Source organism: Crassostrea angulata, chromosome 3, assembly GCF_025612915.1.
Source record: "Crassostrea angulata isolate pt1a10 chromosome 3, ASM2561291v2, whole genome shotgun sequence".
Lineage (NCBI taxonomy): Eukaryota > Metazoa > Mollusca > Bivalvia > Ostreida > Ostreidae > Magallana > Magallana angulata.
In genome coordinates, this window is record NC_069113.1 from 11,954,532 (window position 1) to 11,972,187 (window position 17,656).

Sequence of the window (17,656 nt, forward strand, 5' to 3'; positions counted from 1 at the left end):
AAATTTTGCATTTAGTCCTGTGAAAAAGTTCAGATTTTGTCAGAATGCAGACTCAAAAAAGTCCTCTCTAGACTTTTCCAACTGTGGACAAATTTTGTGAAACTACCAAGATATTTGAATCAAATCTAGACTTGCATTACTATGGCCAAGTTTTTAGAGACTACAGGTATAAAATATACTTCTTTATACCTGAGGAACTTAAGCCAAGTTTTATGTCACAATATTAAAGATACATCTAAACAGTGAGGCTATGGGCAGGTTTTGTTGGACTTCAATTACATATTTGTTGCATCTACACTTCATGGACTAAATCCAAGTCTTTTGGAACTACAACTTGTAGCACTATAGTCTGGTTTTATTTGACTGTGTTTTAATAAAACTTAAACTTCTGGTGCTAGAGTCTGGTTTTGTGGGACTTTCTGATTATCACTCGTGGAACTATGATCTTGTTTTATGGGACTTTTATCATAGTCCCACAAAAACTGGCCATAGTCCCACTAGTCTAGATTCTATTAATTAAAGCACATAGTCCCACAAAACCAGACTGAAGTCCCACAAGTCTAGATTCTATTAAATCACACAGTCCCAGAAAACCTGACTATAGTCCCACAAGTCTAGATTCTAATTTTGATCACATAGTCCCACAAACCTACAAGTTCAGATTCTATTAAACCACATAGTCACACAAAACCTGACCGCAGTGTTGTAAGATTCATAGGTATACCTTAATTTACTTTGCTTTAATATAATCTTAACTTGTGGTGCTAGAGTCTGGTTTTGTGGGACTTTGTGATTATCACTTGTGGAACTATGATCTTGTTTTATGGGACTTTTATCATAGTCCAACAAAACCTGTCTATAGTCCCACAAGTCTAGATTATATAAATTAAAGCACATAGTCCCACTAAACCTAACTACAGTCCCACAAGTCTAGATTTTATTTAATCACAAAGTACCACAAAACCATACCAAAGTCCCACAAATCTAGATTCTATTAATTAAATCACATAGTCCCACAAAATCTAACTATAGTCCCACAAGTCTAGATTCTATTTGAAAACAAAGTCCCACAAAACCTAACTATGGTCCCACAAGTCTAGATTCTATCAAACCACATAGTCCCACAAAAACCTGACTGTAGTGTTGAAGGATGCATTGGTATACCTAGTGGAACTATGTCCAAATCTTTGGGGACTGTGAAGATATTAACTTGTGGGACTATAAGCAGGGTTTATGAAATTATAAGATTATGATGTATTTAGCTGTATGGAACTAATATAGATTTACTGGTACTTGTAAGACTAGTAGTCCTATCTAGACTTTTCGTTTTGATTTGGAATTTATTTCAAAACTTAAGAAATTTGATCTTGCATAGAAGTTTTTCACTGAAACAGAAAACATCTACGAGCATTTCACTTCAAAACAAAATTGAAAATAAAAGTCACTTTACTATCAGTTTTTCATATATTTATAAAATGTACATTTTCAATAAAATTACAACAATTAATTGGTTTTGGTTTTTAAAAGTTTTTTTTTTAATATAAAAATTATTACCTTGTGGAACTTTTAAAAATTAAGTCTCTGAGAGATCGGACAAAAAAGTCATAAAATGTCAAATTGTTAGAAAACATTTGAAAGTCCCACATTGATTAAAAGAAAAGTCCCATTGTTTTGTGGTCCCAGAATGATGATTTGGCAGTACGTCCGTCTGTCCGTCCGTCTGTAAACTTTTCACATTTTCAACTTCTTCTCAAAAACCACTGGGCCAAATTTAACCAAATTTGGTACAAAGCATCCTTATGGAAAGGGGGTTATAAATTGTTAAAATAAAGGGCACAGCCCTTTTCAAAAGGGAGATAATTGCGAAACAGTAAGTTTAGGGTGCATGTCTTTAAAAATCTTCTTCTCAAGAACCACGGCACCAGAAATGCCAATATTTACACAAAAGCTTGTATATATAGTGAAGATTCTAAATTGTAAAAATCGTGACCCTCGGACCAAAACTGGGGCCCCAGGCGGGGTTCAAAGTTTTACATAGAAATACATAGGAAAATGTTTAAAAAATCTTCTTCTCAAGAACCACTGCACCAGAAATGCCAATATTTACACAAAAGCTTGTATATATAGTGAAGATTCTAAATTGTAAAAATCGTGACCCTCGGACCAAAACTGGGGCCCCAGGCGGGGTTCAAAGTTTAAAATAGAACAACATATGGAAAATGTTTAAAAAATGTTCTTCTCAAGAACCACTGCACCAGAAATGCCAATATTTACACAAAAACTTGTATATATAGTGAAGATTCTAAATTGTAAAAATGGTGACCCTCGGACCAAAACTGGGGCCCCAGGCGGGGTTCAAAGTTTAACATAGAAATACATAGGAATTTTTTTTTTAAATCTTCTTCTCAAGAACCACTGCACCAGAAATGCCAATATTTACACAAAAGCTTGTATACATAGTGAAGATTCTAAATTGTAAAAATCGTGCCCCTCGGACCAAGACTGGGGCCCCAGGTGGGGTTCAAAGTTTAACATAGGAATACCTTAGGAAAATGTTTAAAAAATGTTCTTCTCAAGAACCACTGCACCAGAAATGCCAATATTTACACAAAAGCTTGTATGTATAATGAAGATTCTAAATTGTAGAAATCGTGACCCTCGGACCAAGACTGGGGCCCCAGGCGGGGTTCAAAGTTTAACATAGAACTACATATGAAAAATGTTTAAAAATTTTCTTCTCAAGAACCACTTCACCAAAAATGCCAATACATACACAAAAGGTTGTATACATAGTGAAGATTGTAAAAATCGTGACCCCCCGAACAAAAAGTGGGGCCCCAGTAGGGGTTTAGATTTTAACATATGTAGGAAAATGTTTTAAAATCTTCTTCTCAAGAACTATAGTGCAACTGTTTGGGATATTACTATGCATACATGTACATCCTTAAATAATGTAGATTCAAAAAATTGTAACTCCCGGACAATTGATGGGCACCAAGAGGGGTTCAAAATTTAAACATTTTAAAAAACATAAAGGAAAAGTTTAAAAAAATTTTTCTCAAGAACTACAATGTTTTAGTTTGTGGAATTTCTATGCATGCATCCTTCGATTATGTAGATTCCTAATTGGTAAAATCGTGACCCCCGGACCAATACTGGGGCCCCAAGATGGGGTCAAAATTTGTTAAAGAAATATAAAGGTAACATGTTAAAAAATCTTCTTCTCGAGAACTACAATGCTTCAATTTGTGAGATTACTATCATGCATACAACCTTGGATAATGAAGGTTTGACAGTTTTAAAATAGTGACCCCTGGACTAATACTAGAGACCCAAGATGGGTTTAAAGTTAAATGTAGAAGTACCGGTATATATGGAAAATGTTTAAAAATCTTCTTTTCGAGAACTACAATGCATCAATTTGTCAGATAACTACGTCAGCACCCTCAAATAGTGTAGATTCGAAATTATAAAAGCCGTGATCTCAATCTAATACTGGGGCCCCAAGAGGTGTTCAAAGTTTAGCATAGAAATATAGAGGGAAAATGTTGAAAAATCTTTTTCTAGGGAACTATAATGCTTCAGCTTGTGAGATAACTAGGCAAGCATCCTTAAATAATGTAGATTCCAAATAATTAAAACTTTAGCACTGGACTAATACTGTGGCCCCAAGAGGGGTTCAAAGTTTAACATAGAAAGATATATTGAAAATGTTTTTAAAAAGATTTTCTCGAGAACTATAATGCTACAGTTTGTGAGATTACTATGCAAGGATCCTCAAATTGTGTAAACTCTAATGTAGTGGAACCAAGAGTTATCTTTCTTGTGTTCTGTACAGTCTGAGAGTTATTCCTCTTGAAGTGGAACTCTGCTATGTTCAGTTTTTCAGGTTGTGTACGTGCGGTCCCACCGCAGTGCTTCACATTTTCATTCCTATGTTACTATTTATGTTGTTCAAGCCAACCATAAACCTCGGACCATAACTGGGTCCCCAGAAAGGGGTTCAATGTTAAAAATAGAAAAAGCATATGCTACGAAATGTAATGTTACAAGGAACTGCTGTTCAGGTGAGTTCTGGACCTACTTATGGACTTGAAAGACTTGAATGCTGAATCTGAAACCTGAATTTCAGATGCTGGAGGAGGTTAAGGTTTTTGGAGCAGGTGCCCTATGATAGCAATATCTAAGTTACTACTGGTCCTAACTTCGCTAAACTTGCATGAATAGTGCATCTTATGATACTAATGCACCAGACAGGATTGAATGCTGAATCTAAGCCAAAGGTTTCTGATGCTGGAAGAGGATAAGGTTTTTAGAGCTGGTTAAAGTTTTTGGAGCAGGTGCCCTCTGATGATTAAATCTTAGTTACTACTGGTCCTAGGCTCACCAAACTTGCATGAATGGTGCGTCTTGTGATACTGATGCACCAGACAGGATTGAATGCTGATTCTGAGCCAAAGGTTTTTGATGCTGGAGGAGGTCAAGGTTTTAAGAGCTGGTTAAAGTTTTTGAAACAGGTGCCCTCTGATGATGATGATATCTTGGTTATTGCTGGTCCTAACTTCACGAAACTTGCATGAATGGTATGTCTTGTTAATATACTGATGCACCAGACAGGCTTGAATGCTGAATCTTAGCCATAGGTTTCGGATGCTGAATAAGGTTAAGTTTTTTTGGACAGGTCAGATGTTTAATAGATAATAGTACTATTTTAAACTTGCATAGTTGATGAAACTATAATACAAATGAATCGCAGAGGTAGCTCCAGATGCAAAGCCTGATCAAGGATGCTTAAAAATATGTCTTAGTTATAATTGGTCCTAACTTCACCAAACTTGCATGGATGGTGTGTCTTATGATACTGATGCACCAGACAGGATTGAATGCTGAATATAAGCCATAGGTTTCGGATGCTGGAGGAGGTTTAGTTGATTTAACTATAAAATAATGATTCGTAGAAGTAACTTCAGATGCAGAGCCTGATCTCCATTATCAAAATGCTAAAAAAAATCTTCTACCTCATTCAAACCTGCTTGATAGATATGCTTATTGTTAAATGATATATTAAGGAACATAATTCCTATGATATAGTATTGTATGATGTAATACAATATTGTTTAATATGATACAATATTATATCATATGTTATATTGTGAAAAGTTATATGATACCATATGAAATTGTATCAACTTTTATTTTGTTATGTATACTATTTATATTATGATACAATGTTGTATAATATGAAATTGTATCATTAATTTAATATTCTATCACATGATACTGTATTATACAATACAATGTCATACTATATTTTACGATATGATATCATGATGTACAATATTATTACTTATTAGGTTAGTTACTGACTCACTACGGAAATATATTGGGTTGATCAATCTCATAGATGGCGAGGCGAAGCCGAGCCGTCTATGAGATTGATCAACCCAATATATTTTCGTAGTGAGTCAGTAACTAACCTAATAAGTGTTTTGTTTTCCCAAGGACTATCAAGCGACATATTCATTCACAAATAGCGGTGATCTACGCAAAGCAATGTACAAGATGCCTTACATCTCGTCCAGTTAAACTCATTTAAACTCTTAAAAATGATCAATACCACCTTTCAAATACACTTAAAAAATCTTCGCTTCACCCATATTACTTACAATGTTTTGTTGCTATTCAATTTTAAACCTCTGCAGAGATTTGAGCCAATTTCCACGCTGCCATTTTGCTCTGCTCCAGACATAACAATGTGACGTCAATATTCAAAGGGCAACTACTCTAATTTAAAAATAATTCCAAAGGGCAACTACTCTAAATATTTTAAGGACTTACTGAACACGATTTCTGTGTTAAATGATATGATATATCGAGATGAGTAGGTGAGGCGGATGCCAATGACGGCCATATTGCCTAATATAAATCCTCAAAGAACCTACATAAAGATATATGAGGCAATCACGTGCCATGTTTAATCCAATGAAAGTGTGACATTTCAGTCCGAGGGAAAACAATGTGATGTAATATTTTATCATTTAAGACTATATTGTATCATATATTATGTATAATGATATTTTATTATGTGATCAAATACAAAAATGTTAAACACAATACAATGTCATATCATGTGTTACAATATCATATCTCACCATTATCTATTACTGTTAACAGTATATTATTGTATTATATGATATATATTGTAAGTTTGATAGGGTGCAATATTGTATTTTGTATTATTGTATTGATCAAAGATGCTATCTTATAATACCGTATGAAATGAATATATGATTATCATACAATTTTTTAACATTTGATATACGATATTGTATCAAAACAACATCCATGAATAGCTTTGATCATTAAATGCGATTTTCATATAATATGATAAAGGTGGTCTCATCAAGGTGATGCCTCATAAAGGTAATGCCTCGTCTCGGTGAGCTTTTCAATCTGTGATTACCTATGTTTGTTTAAGCAGTTTTTTAAAAAATAATTTGATAAGCCATAGTAGTCAGATTTATATGGCTTGGTAAATATATTTATACCATCTCTTTACACCAACTTGAATGCAACTTTAGGTCTATAGACACTTTGTGAGTAGAAGTTGAATTTTTCCAATCTCTGAGTTATTTGTCTGTGCCGGGTACCCCAAGTTTATGTACCGTCAAAAAGAAAATACTCAATATTTTTACATATTATTTTGCTTAATTTTTTGTTAGGGTTTGTTCAATATCAATAATAAGTTTCACAAAGATATAACACATTGGATGGAAAATATATGGGTTGTCTCAATAATTTCTGAACAACCCTCTTAAGTATCAGGATATTTGTACTCTTTTTAAAACCTTAGAGAGAATTAAAATTATGACTGTTTATTTATTGTAGGCCAATCATCACAGATCCCATCACCCCTCCTACAGCATTACCCGGTACATCCCAGGCACCCCGTCCTGGAGGTAGGTAGCGAGGGTACACATTCAGGGTGTTGAACACTGTGACTTACCAGTATTAGGTTTCTTACTGACTGTCTAGGGAAATATGTCAGGTTGTTGAAGTTTATAGAAGGCAAGATGAAATTCAGTCTTCTATACTCTTTAACAACCTGAGTAATCTGAAATATTTTTGTGTGCTGTCAGTAACAAACCAAGTAAGTGTTTTGTTTGGTTGAGGACACAAACTTTTTGTGTATTGAATAAATTAAAAAGGACACAGTAAAACAAAGACATTACACCAGCCATGTTATCATCTATTATTTGTTAATACTTGCCAACTACAGAAATGTTGGATGGCAATCACATGACAGAGTTTATCCAATGGCATTGTGACATTTTAGTCTGAGGTAAAATAGATGTGTTTTTCATTGATTATCTTTCATTTATATGTGTAATTATACCCCCGCTCCAAAGGAGAGGGGGTATACTGTTTTACCCTTGTGTGTCTGTCTCTCTGTCCGTCCGTAACAAAAATTTCTGTCATGTTTATCTCAGCAACTATTTATCGCAGATGCTTGAAATTTTTACACAGTGTTTGTATAGGCATGCCATATGGTGGGATGTATTTTTGTACCAATCGGATGTCAACTTCCTGTTAAATGACGACTGTTTATTTTTAGCCAAAATTTTCAAACAAATTTTCCTCAAAGATTTCTCAGCAACTGTTTATCGCAGATGCTTGAAATTTGTACACAGTATTTGTATAGGCATGCTATATCGTGGGATGTATTTTTGTACCAATCGGACGTTAACTTCCTGTTTATTGAGTACTTTGTTTATTTTTAGCCAAAATTTTCCTCAAAGATTTCCTCAAAGATTTCTCAGCAGCTTTTTATCGCAGATGCTTGAAATTTGTACACAGTATTTGTATAGGCATGCTATATCGTGGGATGTATTTTTGTACCAATCGGACGTTAACTTCCTGTTTATTGAGTACTTTGTTTATTTTTAGCCAAAATTTTCAAACAAATTTCCGTCAAAGATTTCCCAGCAACTATTTATGGCAGATGCTTGAAATTTTAACACACTATATTTTTTGGCATGCCATATTGTGAGATATATTTTTGTATCAAGCGGACGTCAACTTCCTGTTAAATAATTACTTTGTTTATTTTTAGCCAAAATTTTCAAACAAATTTTCGTCAAAGATTTCTCAGGAGCTATTTATCGCAGATGCTTGAAATTTTAACACAGTGTTTGTTAAGGCATGCCATATCGTGGGATATATTTTTGTACCAATCTGACGTCAACTTCCTGTTAAATGAGTACTTTGTTTATTTTAGCCTAAATTTTCCTCAAAGATTTCCTCAAAGATTTCTCAGCAGCTTTTTATCGCAGATGCTTGAAATTTTACCACACTATTTGTTTAGGCATGCCATATTGTGGGATATATTTCTGTACCAATCGGATGCCAGCTTTCTGTTAAATGTCGACTTTGCTTATTTTGCATATTCACATCAGAGTGGGGGTATCACTAGTGAGCATTGGCTCACAGATATCTTGTTAGATTTCCATTTTGTGGATGCTTTTTAGTCAGTTTGTTCCTTTGTCTATTTGTCTGTCCATTTTTATGTGTTTGAAGCATATATTGTTTCCCTTTGACCAAGTTGGGCTCAAACAACACTTAATTGACACCTGTAGAAAGCTTGTGGTACAGTTAATCAAAATCTTCACTGTACAGTGTCAATTGGTGAAGGGTGTACAGTGAGTTGAATTAATTTTATAGGTCAAATGTCAAGGTCAAATAAACTCTGTTTAAAAACCATGTCACAAGAATAATAATTTTTTTCCCTTTGTTCCAGTTAGGTCTGAAATTGAACAATAGTAGTGAAAAAATAGTGTATATAAAAAAAAAAAACAACTCTAAAATTATTTGATGAATAATATTAATGGTCATATTTTAATTGGGATAGAAAAGAGATTCAATTAAGAATTTTAACATTTAGGAAAATTCAGATAAATGAAAAAAGTACCCAGTAACAAGCTGCTTTAAAGAACTAAGTTAATGTGTACCATAACCCATTGGGATCAGACAGGGCACCTATTTGAAATAACACATTGGTGCTCTGTTGAGGATTGTTATCCATGCATGGGCCTCTTCTGTTTTACATTTTAGACATTCTTAATTGTAACATTGGGTAAATTCAAGTAAATCTGTTCCGATTTATGATCAGGATTTTAATTGCAATTACAAGTTGCTAGACATGCTAGTAAATGTAGGTATATTTATGAAGATGTAATTGTGTAAAATCTTACACATCAAGGAACTGTAAGAGATCTTTCTCCAGTCGGGGATATTTAGATATGTTCAATATCAATAATTGAAATAGAATTAAACAAATGTCAACTCAATAAAAAATATTTGAAATATGCTGATACATGTATTTTTTACAAACTTTTGTGATTTTCTGCTTAGCTCCCACCAAGCCTCGTGTGACGCCTTCAGATAAAATGTCAGGAGTTGATGTTTATGCTGTTGCAGGGTTTATCATTACCTCTATGGTAGTCATTTTACTTTTTTTAGGTAAATATCAGAGTAACTGTATTCTGTTTTCCAACATTTTAGCTTGTATGGACAAGAAGATAGTTATTTTATTTTTGTATTCTATTGATATACCGGTATCTGATGCATTTATTAATACCTGTATATATTGGAAATTGAATGTTAAAACTAAAAAATTAATGTTACATGATTTTGCATTTCTTTTTTGGTAAATGCCCAAAGCATGATAATATACATTGTTATACTTTCATGTTAAATACTGAAATCTGATTGGTTAAGACGCAGTTAATAATATTTACTATAACCCTCAGCGTTAGCAACGCACTTGGCAACGGGTAACATTAAAAATGTTACATGCGCGAAAATTATGCGCGTACGGTTCGCTGTAGAATTCACGTTATTCCTATATAAAAGCAGTAAAATTTTCTTAAAATTTTTAAAAAAGACATTCAGTATAACAAAATAAATAGTGCCTGTTTGGGAGGATAACAGTTGAAATTGACACCCCTCGAAAACCATTGTCAACCTCCGCTTCGCGTCGGTTGACAATGGTTTTCTCGGGGTGTCAATTTCAACTGTTACCCTCCCAAACAGGCACTATTTATATATTATCCACCAATATATTTGCACTAGATATTTTAATTGCAGGTGTTTATTTCATTATGGAAAAACGTAAGTAAAATTCTTTTTTTTATGACAAATGAAGTTATATTTACATGCTATTTAAGCATTGAAACATTTTCTTTTTTAAATGTAGTGTCATAACTGCAATAGTGTGTATTAACAAATTGAGTAATGTGCATTGGTTTGTTTGCACATGCTGTTGCTGTATCTTTCAAAATATAATGATTCAGTGCTTATATTTTTTTCTTCAGTTTCCTGTGTTTTAAATCTCTTAGTTACCATAAGGAGTAAATTTGAATTGATAGAAAAGATGTGGCAACAGCCATAACCATGAATTTTATTTTTCGCTTACGATTTTGCAGTTGAACAGCACTAAAAGTTTATGTCATTATTATTAAACTCATAAATTAATCTTTGATTACCCTGTATTTTATGTTGTGTTTTGAATGTGCAGCTTTCCACACACTTTTAATACAAATTATAAATGGAATGGTAATATACATCTACCGTATAATCATAAAATTTTACGTCACAACATATAGTCTTATCAACAGTCAATCTACCACTGGATAATGTTGTATCTCATTAATATCAAATGCTTTCTACCAAGATGTATGATTCATATTTGATGTCCCTCATCCTTAACATTAACAATTTTCTTTTAGCTTTTCAGGTCTGAAACAGGTTAAGGTTTTTATGAGGAATTTTTGTGACCATTTTGGAGTCAAACATTGATATGTTCTGTTAGACATTTCTAGTACATGTATTCCTTCATTGATGATAGCTCATGGTTTTTTTTAGAATTCAAAATCCACATGAATCATCCATCCGTCCTCAAAGTTTCTTGTAGTCAGAGAATGTACTTGAAAGCAAGTATATCAGGATTCTGCTGCTCTGATATTCAATTCCAATGGAATAAGAAAGTGGATGGTGATGAGGAAGAAATGGATCTAACTAATGATAGGCGTTATCGGATAGAGAGTGATGGAAGTTCGTCTTCCCTTACAATAGAACATGTGGAAAGTCAGGATGAAGGGCACTATATCTGCTTAGCAAACTTAAAATGCTGGAGAAGAATAGCTGACAAATCAGAAACAACACTGATAGTTATCGGAGGTAACTAAACATGCTGTAAATATGGAGTATAACAGTTGAGATCATTGCATACTTAACCCCTATCAGTTGCTTACGTTAAAATGTTTATTTCATGTTCATATAAAGTGAGTTAATGAACCAAAAATGATTATTTTAAAGGTTACATAATGAAGGAGCTTTTACACCTCTCATCCTTTGAAATTAGTCTGTATCATACTAACATTTGACCTTGTTGTAGTCATGAACTATAATTTGAGAGGATGACAGGTGCAATTATAAATCTTGATGAAGGATGGAATGCTAGTAATTATAGATGATTTAATTAGTTCAATTCAATTCAAATAATGATAATTTTCCAGGTAACTTTAATGCCCCTATTCAACCACAGAAAGAAGAAGAAAGCAAGAATATAAATAATAGTGCTCCTCCAGATAAAAAAGGTATGTATTATGTTGGATTTAGGATATACCGGTATGTCTACAAGTTGCCTGCAACTTTCCTTAGCATTTACCAAACTAATATAACCCAATGAACCAAAGCTATATCTATTTGATGTCCTTGCATAGCCTTTTGTAATTAACTTTCAGCAGCATTGTGATGTCACATTATTCAAGTGCAGGTATACACTGTTGTCATTATAATCTGCTTACCTACCGTAATCAAAATTTTGCTTTTTTCAAATGGTTAGTTCAGGAGTTGAAAATAATGTAAAATTATGTTGCAGGATAAACAAAATACCGGTTCTTTACTGCTTACTTGAAATAAGAGCGATACTTGTCTTAATTAGTCTTAATTATAATGAGGAATTTATTTAAAGTTTTCTTACCCATTGCGAAATGGAATTTTTAAGCAATGGAAATACTCCAATTGAATTACAAGAGCTATCCTCATTTTTACTGATGTACGCAGACGACATGGTTATTTTTGCTCAGTCTGCTGCTGACTTACAGTCAATGTTGAATACTTTAGAAAATTATACAGAGAAATGGTCGTTAACGGTTAATGTAAACAAAACAAAAATAATGGTTTTCAGAAATGGGGGAATTTTGCGAACAGAAGATGTGTGGTTTTATAAGTGTGAACAAATTGAAGTAGTGAACAGTTTTTGTTATCTAGGACTTTTGTTGAATTACAATGGCAAATTTCATGTTACGCAAAAACAATTGTCATTACAATGTATGAAGGCGCTTTTTGCACTGAAAAGGAAATGTTGTAATATGAGGCTTAATTTTACTACGCTTTTGTCCCTTTTTGACACTTATGTAGGAAGCATTGCTTACTACGGTTGTGAAGTCTGGGGCTTTCATTCTGCCCCAGATATAGAAAAAATTCATCTTAATTATTGTAAAAACATACTTAATGTTAAAAGGGGCACATCTAATGCAGTTATTTATTGTGAATTGGGCAGAATGCCTCTGCAATGTATCAGAAAAATACGTATTTTAAGATACTGGATGAAACTTTTATCATCAAAAAATTGCATTTTGAATTCATGTTATGTTAATATGTATAATGAAACTTTAGGTAAAAACAAATGTAAAAACTGGGCTGCAGAGATCAAGAACATGTTAACAAGTATTGGGTTAATGAACTTATGGGAAAACCAATTTTTTGAAAAGCCAGAAATTATTTTAACAATCGCCAAGCAACGTACGGTATTTTTGATAATTTTAAACAGTCTCTACTAGCTGACATAAATGCCTCTTCCAAATGTATAATCTATAGATATTTAGTTGATCATTGTACCTTGCAGTCATATCTAACAAAAAGAATTCCTTTACAATATAAGAAACTTATATGTAAATTAAGATTATCATCCCATTGTCTTACCATCGAAACTGGCAGATATAACAATGTTCCATTACAAAGACGTTTATGTCCTCTATGTACTTTAGATATAGAAGATGAATATCATTTTATATTGAAATGTCCCTATTACTGTAACTTAAGAGAAAAATTCCTTAAGAAGTTTTATTATATTAAACCCTCTGTCTTTAAATTAATTCTATTATTGTCAACACAAAATGTAAAGGATTTGTGCAATTTAGGTAAATATATTAAAAATGCTTTTGTAATCAGAAAACTTCATGTATAAACTTGCCTTTTTTCAAGTGACCAGTATATGTATTATAACATGTGTATATTAATTGTATATGTCTATGAGCTGTACAGCTGTTGACTAATAAACAATACAATACCTTCACCCATTTAAAAACAAAATATTTCCAGACAATGGTCATATGTTTAATAAGGCTACCTTTTAATATCATTTTTTGTCCATCATGTAAAACAATTGAAAATATACACCTAGAAACTACTAAACCAATCTTGACCAAATTTGATAAGTAGCACTTGTAAAGGAGAGGGATATAAATCATGAAATTCTACATGTGCCAAATTGGCATAGATTTATTTGAAAAAATAATTTTCTTCAAAAGTGTTATTTTAAAGATTCTACCCGAGAACATTGAGAGTGAGATGTGCATTGATCAAAATATAAAAAATCCATGGCCCCATGGTCAGGGGTTCTGGTGTCATAGCTGAGCTTTATAGGTTACCGTATATATATATACTGAACATGCAATAATTTCTAAACAATAATATCTTTACTCCTGAAAAACTAGCAGACCAACTGAGTACAAATAGCAAACAATTGGTAGGTGAAATGCTTCTATGATAATTATAAAATTTCTTGCCTTTGGGTCAGGGCTACTGCATAGTGTTATAGGATTAGGCTATAGTAGTTGTATTTATTGAGTCAGGCAATTTTTTCGTTTCATGAAGATATTATTTACTATTCTCCTATGATTTATTTACAGTCTTGATTTTTTGTTCCCTCTGTTCTCTTTAGAGAAAGAATTGTAAAATGTCTGCTTTTTTTAATGGGAGTCTGAGAAACCCCTGTCGTTATACATGTATAAGAGTGAAAGAAAATGGCACAGGGCCTGCCATATGGTCTTTCTTCTTTTAGCAATCGCAATTTTTCATAGTGAGCAATATTTTATTTACCAGGGTTTTTAGCTCACCTGAGCTGAAAGCTCAAGTGAGCTATTCTGATCACATTTTGTCTGTCATCCATCTGTCCCTCCGTCCATAAACTTTTCACATTTTCAACATCTTCTCCAGAACTACTGGGCCAATTTCAACCAAACTTGGCACAATGCACCCATTAGGCAAAGGAGATTCAAAGTTGTGAACATTTCAAGGGATAACACCTTTTTACAAGGGGAGATAATTAGGAATTATTGAAAATTTTTGATAAATCTTTAAAATTCTTCTTCTCAAGAACCATTTGGCCAGGAAAGCTGAAACTTTTGTGGAAGCATCCTCAGGTACTGTGGTTTCATCAATATTCGTTGAATACCAATTTTCGTGGATTTCGTTTTTAAGTTTAAATGAATTTAAATTTAAACTTGAATTTAAATGTTCATTGAAGTGCTTTTTCTACTACCAGTTTTTATTGGTAGGGTCATTGGCCACGAATTTTCGTATCCTTGAAACTATGATTTTCACCCTATCCACAAAAATTGATACCCTTGAATATTAATGAAACCACAGTAGTGTAGATTCAAAGGTGTGAAAATCATGACCCCCGGGGGTAGGGTGGGGCCACAATGGGGGGGGGGGGCGAATTTTACATACATGTAGGAATATATAGACTAAATCTTTAAAAATCTTCTTCTCAAGAACCATTTGGCCAGGATAGCTGAAACTTGTGTGGAAGCATCCTCAGGTAGTGTAGATTCATAGTTGTGAAAATCATGACCCCCGGGGGTAGGGTGGGGCCACAATGGGGGGGGGGTCAAATTTTACATAGGAATATATAGACTAAATCTTTAAAATTCTTCTTCTCAAGAACCATTTGGCCAGGAAAACTGAAACTTGTGTGGAAGCATCCTCAGGTAGTGTAGATTCAAAGTTGTGAAAATCATGACCCCCGGAGAGTAGGGTAGGGCCACAATAGGGGGTGTCAAATTTTTACATAGGAATGTATAGAGTAAATCCTTACAAACTTCTTCTCAGAAGCCATTTGGCCAGGAAAGCTGAAACTTGTGTGGAAGCATTCTCAGGTAGTGTAGATTCAAAGTTGTGAAAATCATGACTCCCGTGCTTAGGATGGGGCCACAATTGGGGGTCCAATTTTACATAGAAATATATAGAGTAAATCTTTAAAAATCTTCTTCTCAGAAACCAATCAGCCAGGAAAGCTGAAACTTGTCTGGAAGAATCTTCAGGTAGTGTAGATTCAAAGTTGTGAAAATCATGACCCCTGGGGGTAGGATGGGGCCACAATGGGGGGGGGGGGGTCAAATTTTTACATAGGAGTATAAAGTGAACAGTCTTTTAAAATCTTCTTCTCAGAAACTAATCAACAAGGAAAGCTGATTCTTGTGTTGAAGCATCGTCAGGTTGTGTAGATTCAATATTGTTCAAATCATGATCCCCGGGGGTAGGATGAGGTCACAGGTGGGGGGGGGGGGGGGGTTGGCTGGGGGAGGAGGGGGAAGGGCAAATTTTTTACGTAGGAATATATAAAGAAAAACTTATATAAAAAAATATATAAAACTTCTAAAGAAAACCATCTGCCAAAACCAAAGCTATAACTTAAGTGAAAGCAACATCAGATAGTGTGGATTCAAATTCGTTAAAATCAAAATTTTGAGGAGTAGGGTGGGGCCATATTGGGGATCAAGTTGTACAAAGGAAAATTGTTTAATTTCTCACAAAAACTGAAATGTTATCATGTATGGTTTTACTTACCGTAATGTCTCGTGTATAATATGCACTCGTGTATAATACGCACCCCCAAAGTTGACCAAAAAATGGCGAAAAAACAGCAGGTCCTATGTATAACACGCACCCAAAAAATGGCGAAATCAACGGCCACCATTTCCCCCAAAACTATCGATGTTTCTTGATAATTTCATAACACATGCGCAATTTCTTTAATTTCGTGATCGGAACATGGCCCAAGTGATGTTAGAGTCAAAGTTCTTACAATTCTACTTAAAAAGGACGGCATGATTTACATGGGCGGTATTAAATATCATTTGCCACTTCGTAAAGAATTTCATAAAGTTGAAGATCATCATACGTAGAGAAGAATGGCAACCGAGCTTAGTGCTTAAAAGTAATAATGTTTGCAGATATAAACCAAAACAACATCAAAAGAAATGATTTAATTGATTAATTATAGTCAAACCCTTTGATTATTGTTTAAACATTGTGAAGAAACGTATGTATGTCGTATATATCGTCATTATCAAGTCGTACAAATGATTGATGTAATTTTAGCAGTGTCTATGTAAAGCAATAACTTTTAACTGCATAACTGGACACAAAGTAATTAAGTTTAATAAAATCAGAATAATTGCTTATCTACATGCTCTTGAAAACACCCTGTGAAGTCCGACACGAGACAGGTGCATGCCTCTGACACCGGAAATTGTTAAACAAACATTGACCACGCGCCAAATCAACAGGTGGCTGCTTACGAAATGGCAAATACACTGGCGATATTTAAACTTGTTTGATGCAAGAAATAGTGTTTAGAGAAGATAATATAATTTTTAAAACATGGAAAAAAAAAACTAAGAATAAGGTATTTCTCATGCAGTAAATTTAGTATACATTCATACACTTTGCATAACACGCTATATCGGCAGTCACTGCTCCCGTGGTATCAAGAATCACGGCTTGAAAAAATGGGGTGAAATTTTTGTCCTATGTACAACACGCACCCCCCACTTTTGATCAAATTTTGGATGAAAAAAGTGCGTGTTATACAAGCGACATTACGGTATATGCAAGCATTTTGACATATTGCTGATTCTTTAAAATTGTTTAGACTTTAGCCCCTGGACGATTCTTGGGCCTTACAAGGGGTTCAGAGTGTGTTGTAGGTTTATATCCCGTTTATAAACAATAATTATTGTTTAGGATCATTTTGAGAACAGCAATGCTCAACATGATATGACTATAAAATCATCTGGGACTGGATCATAAACACAAGAACATGGGGGGGGGGGGGACTAACAGACTTTTATTTATACAGGATCTACATGTAATATACCACATTGTCCACATATATTATGACTCCATTAAGCTGATTTTATCATGCCTATTGTTGCTCAGGTGAGCGATGTGGCCCATGGGCCACTTGTTTTTAGGTTCATTAATCTGCATGTTGTAAGGTTCATGAAATATAAGTTTCATCCCCATAACAACTTCGTCACATGACCTCTCTTTTCATTTTCCCTCTGGAAACTATTTGATAGTTTTCAACATTTTGCAATCACACAGGTTTAAACTTTCTTTATAAGTAATATATATTAGAAATCAGTATATAATTATACCTGATGTTCGAATGTCATTTTGGGATTTTTATTTTTCATATTCCCAATGTCCTTTATTTTTGTTCTATATTTGTTCTTTTCTT

At 33.8% G+C, this 17,656-nt stretch overlaps 1 protein-coding gene across 4 annotated transcripts in view; it reads left to right on the forward strand.

The window, feature by feature from the left end:
- LOC128175638 (uncharacterized) overlaps nt 1-17,656 on the forward strand; it is a 55,427-nt gene that overhangs the window by 27,428 nt on the left and 10,343 nt on the right. For all 4 annotated transcript variants that reach the window (XM_052841421.1, XM_052841423.1, XM_052841422.1 and 1 more), the window contains 5 exons: nt 6,889-6,959; nt 9,412-9,519; nt 10,147-10,170; nt 10,924-11,238; nt 11,577-11,657. In XM_052841421.1, the coding sequence (XP_052697381.1) occupies nt 6,889-6,959; nt 9,412-9,519; nt 10,147-10,170; nt 10,924-11,238; nt 11,577-11,657 (599 nt within the window). The remainder of the gene's footprint in view (nt 1-6,888; nt 6,960-9,411; nt 9,520-10,146; nt 10,171-10,923; nt 11,239-11,576; nt 11,658-17,656) is intronic.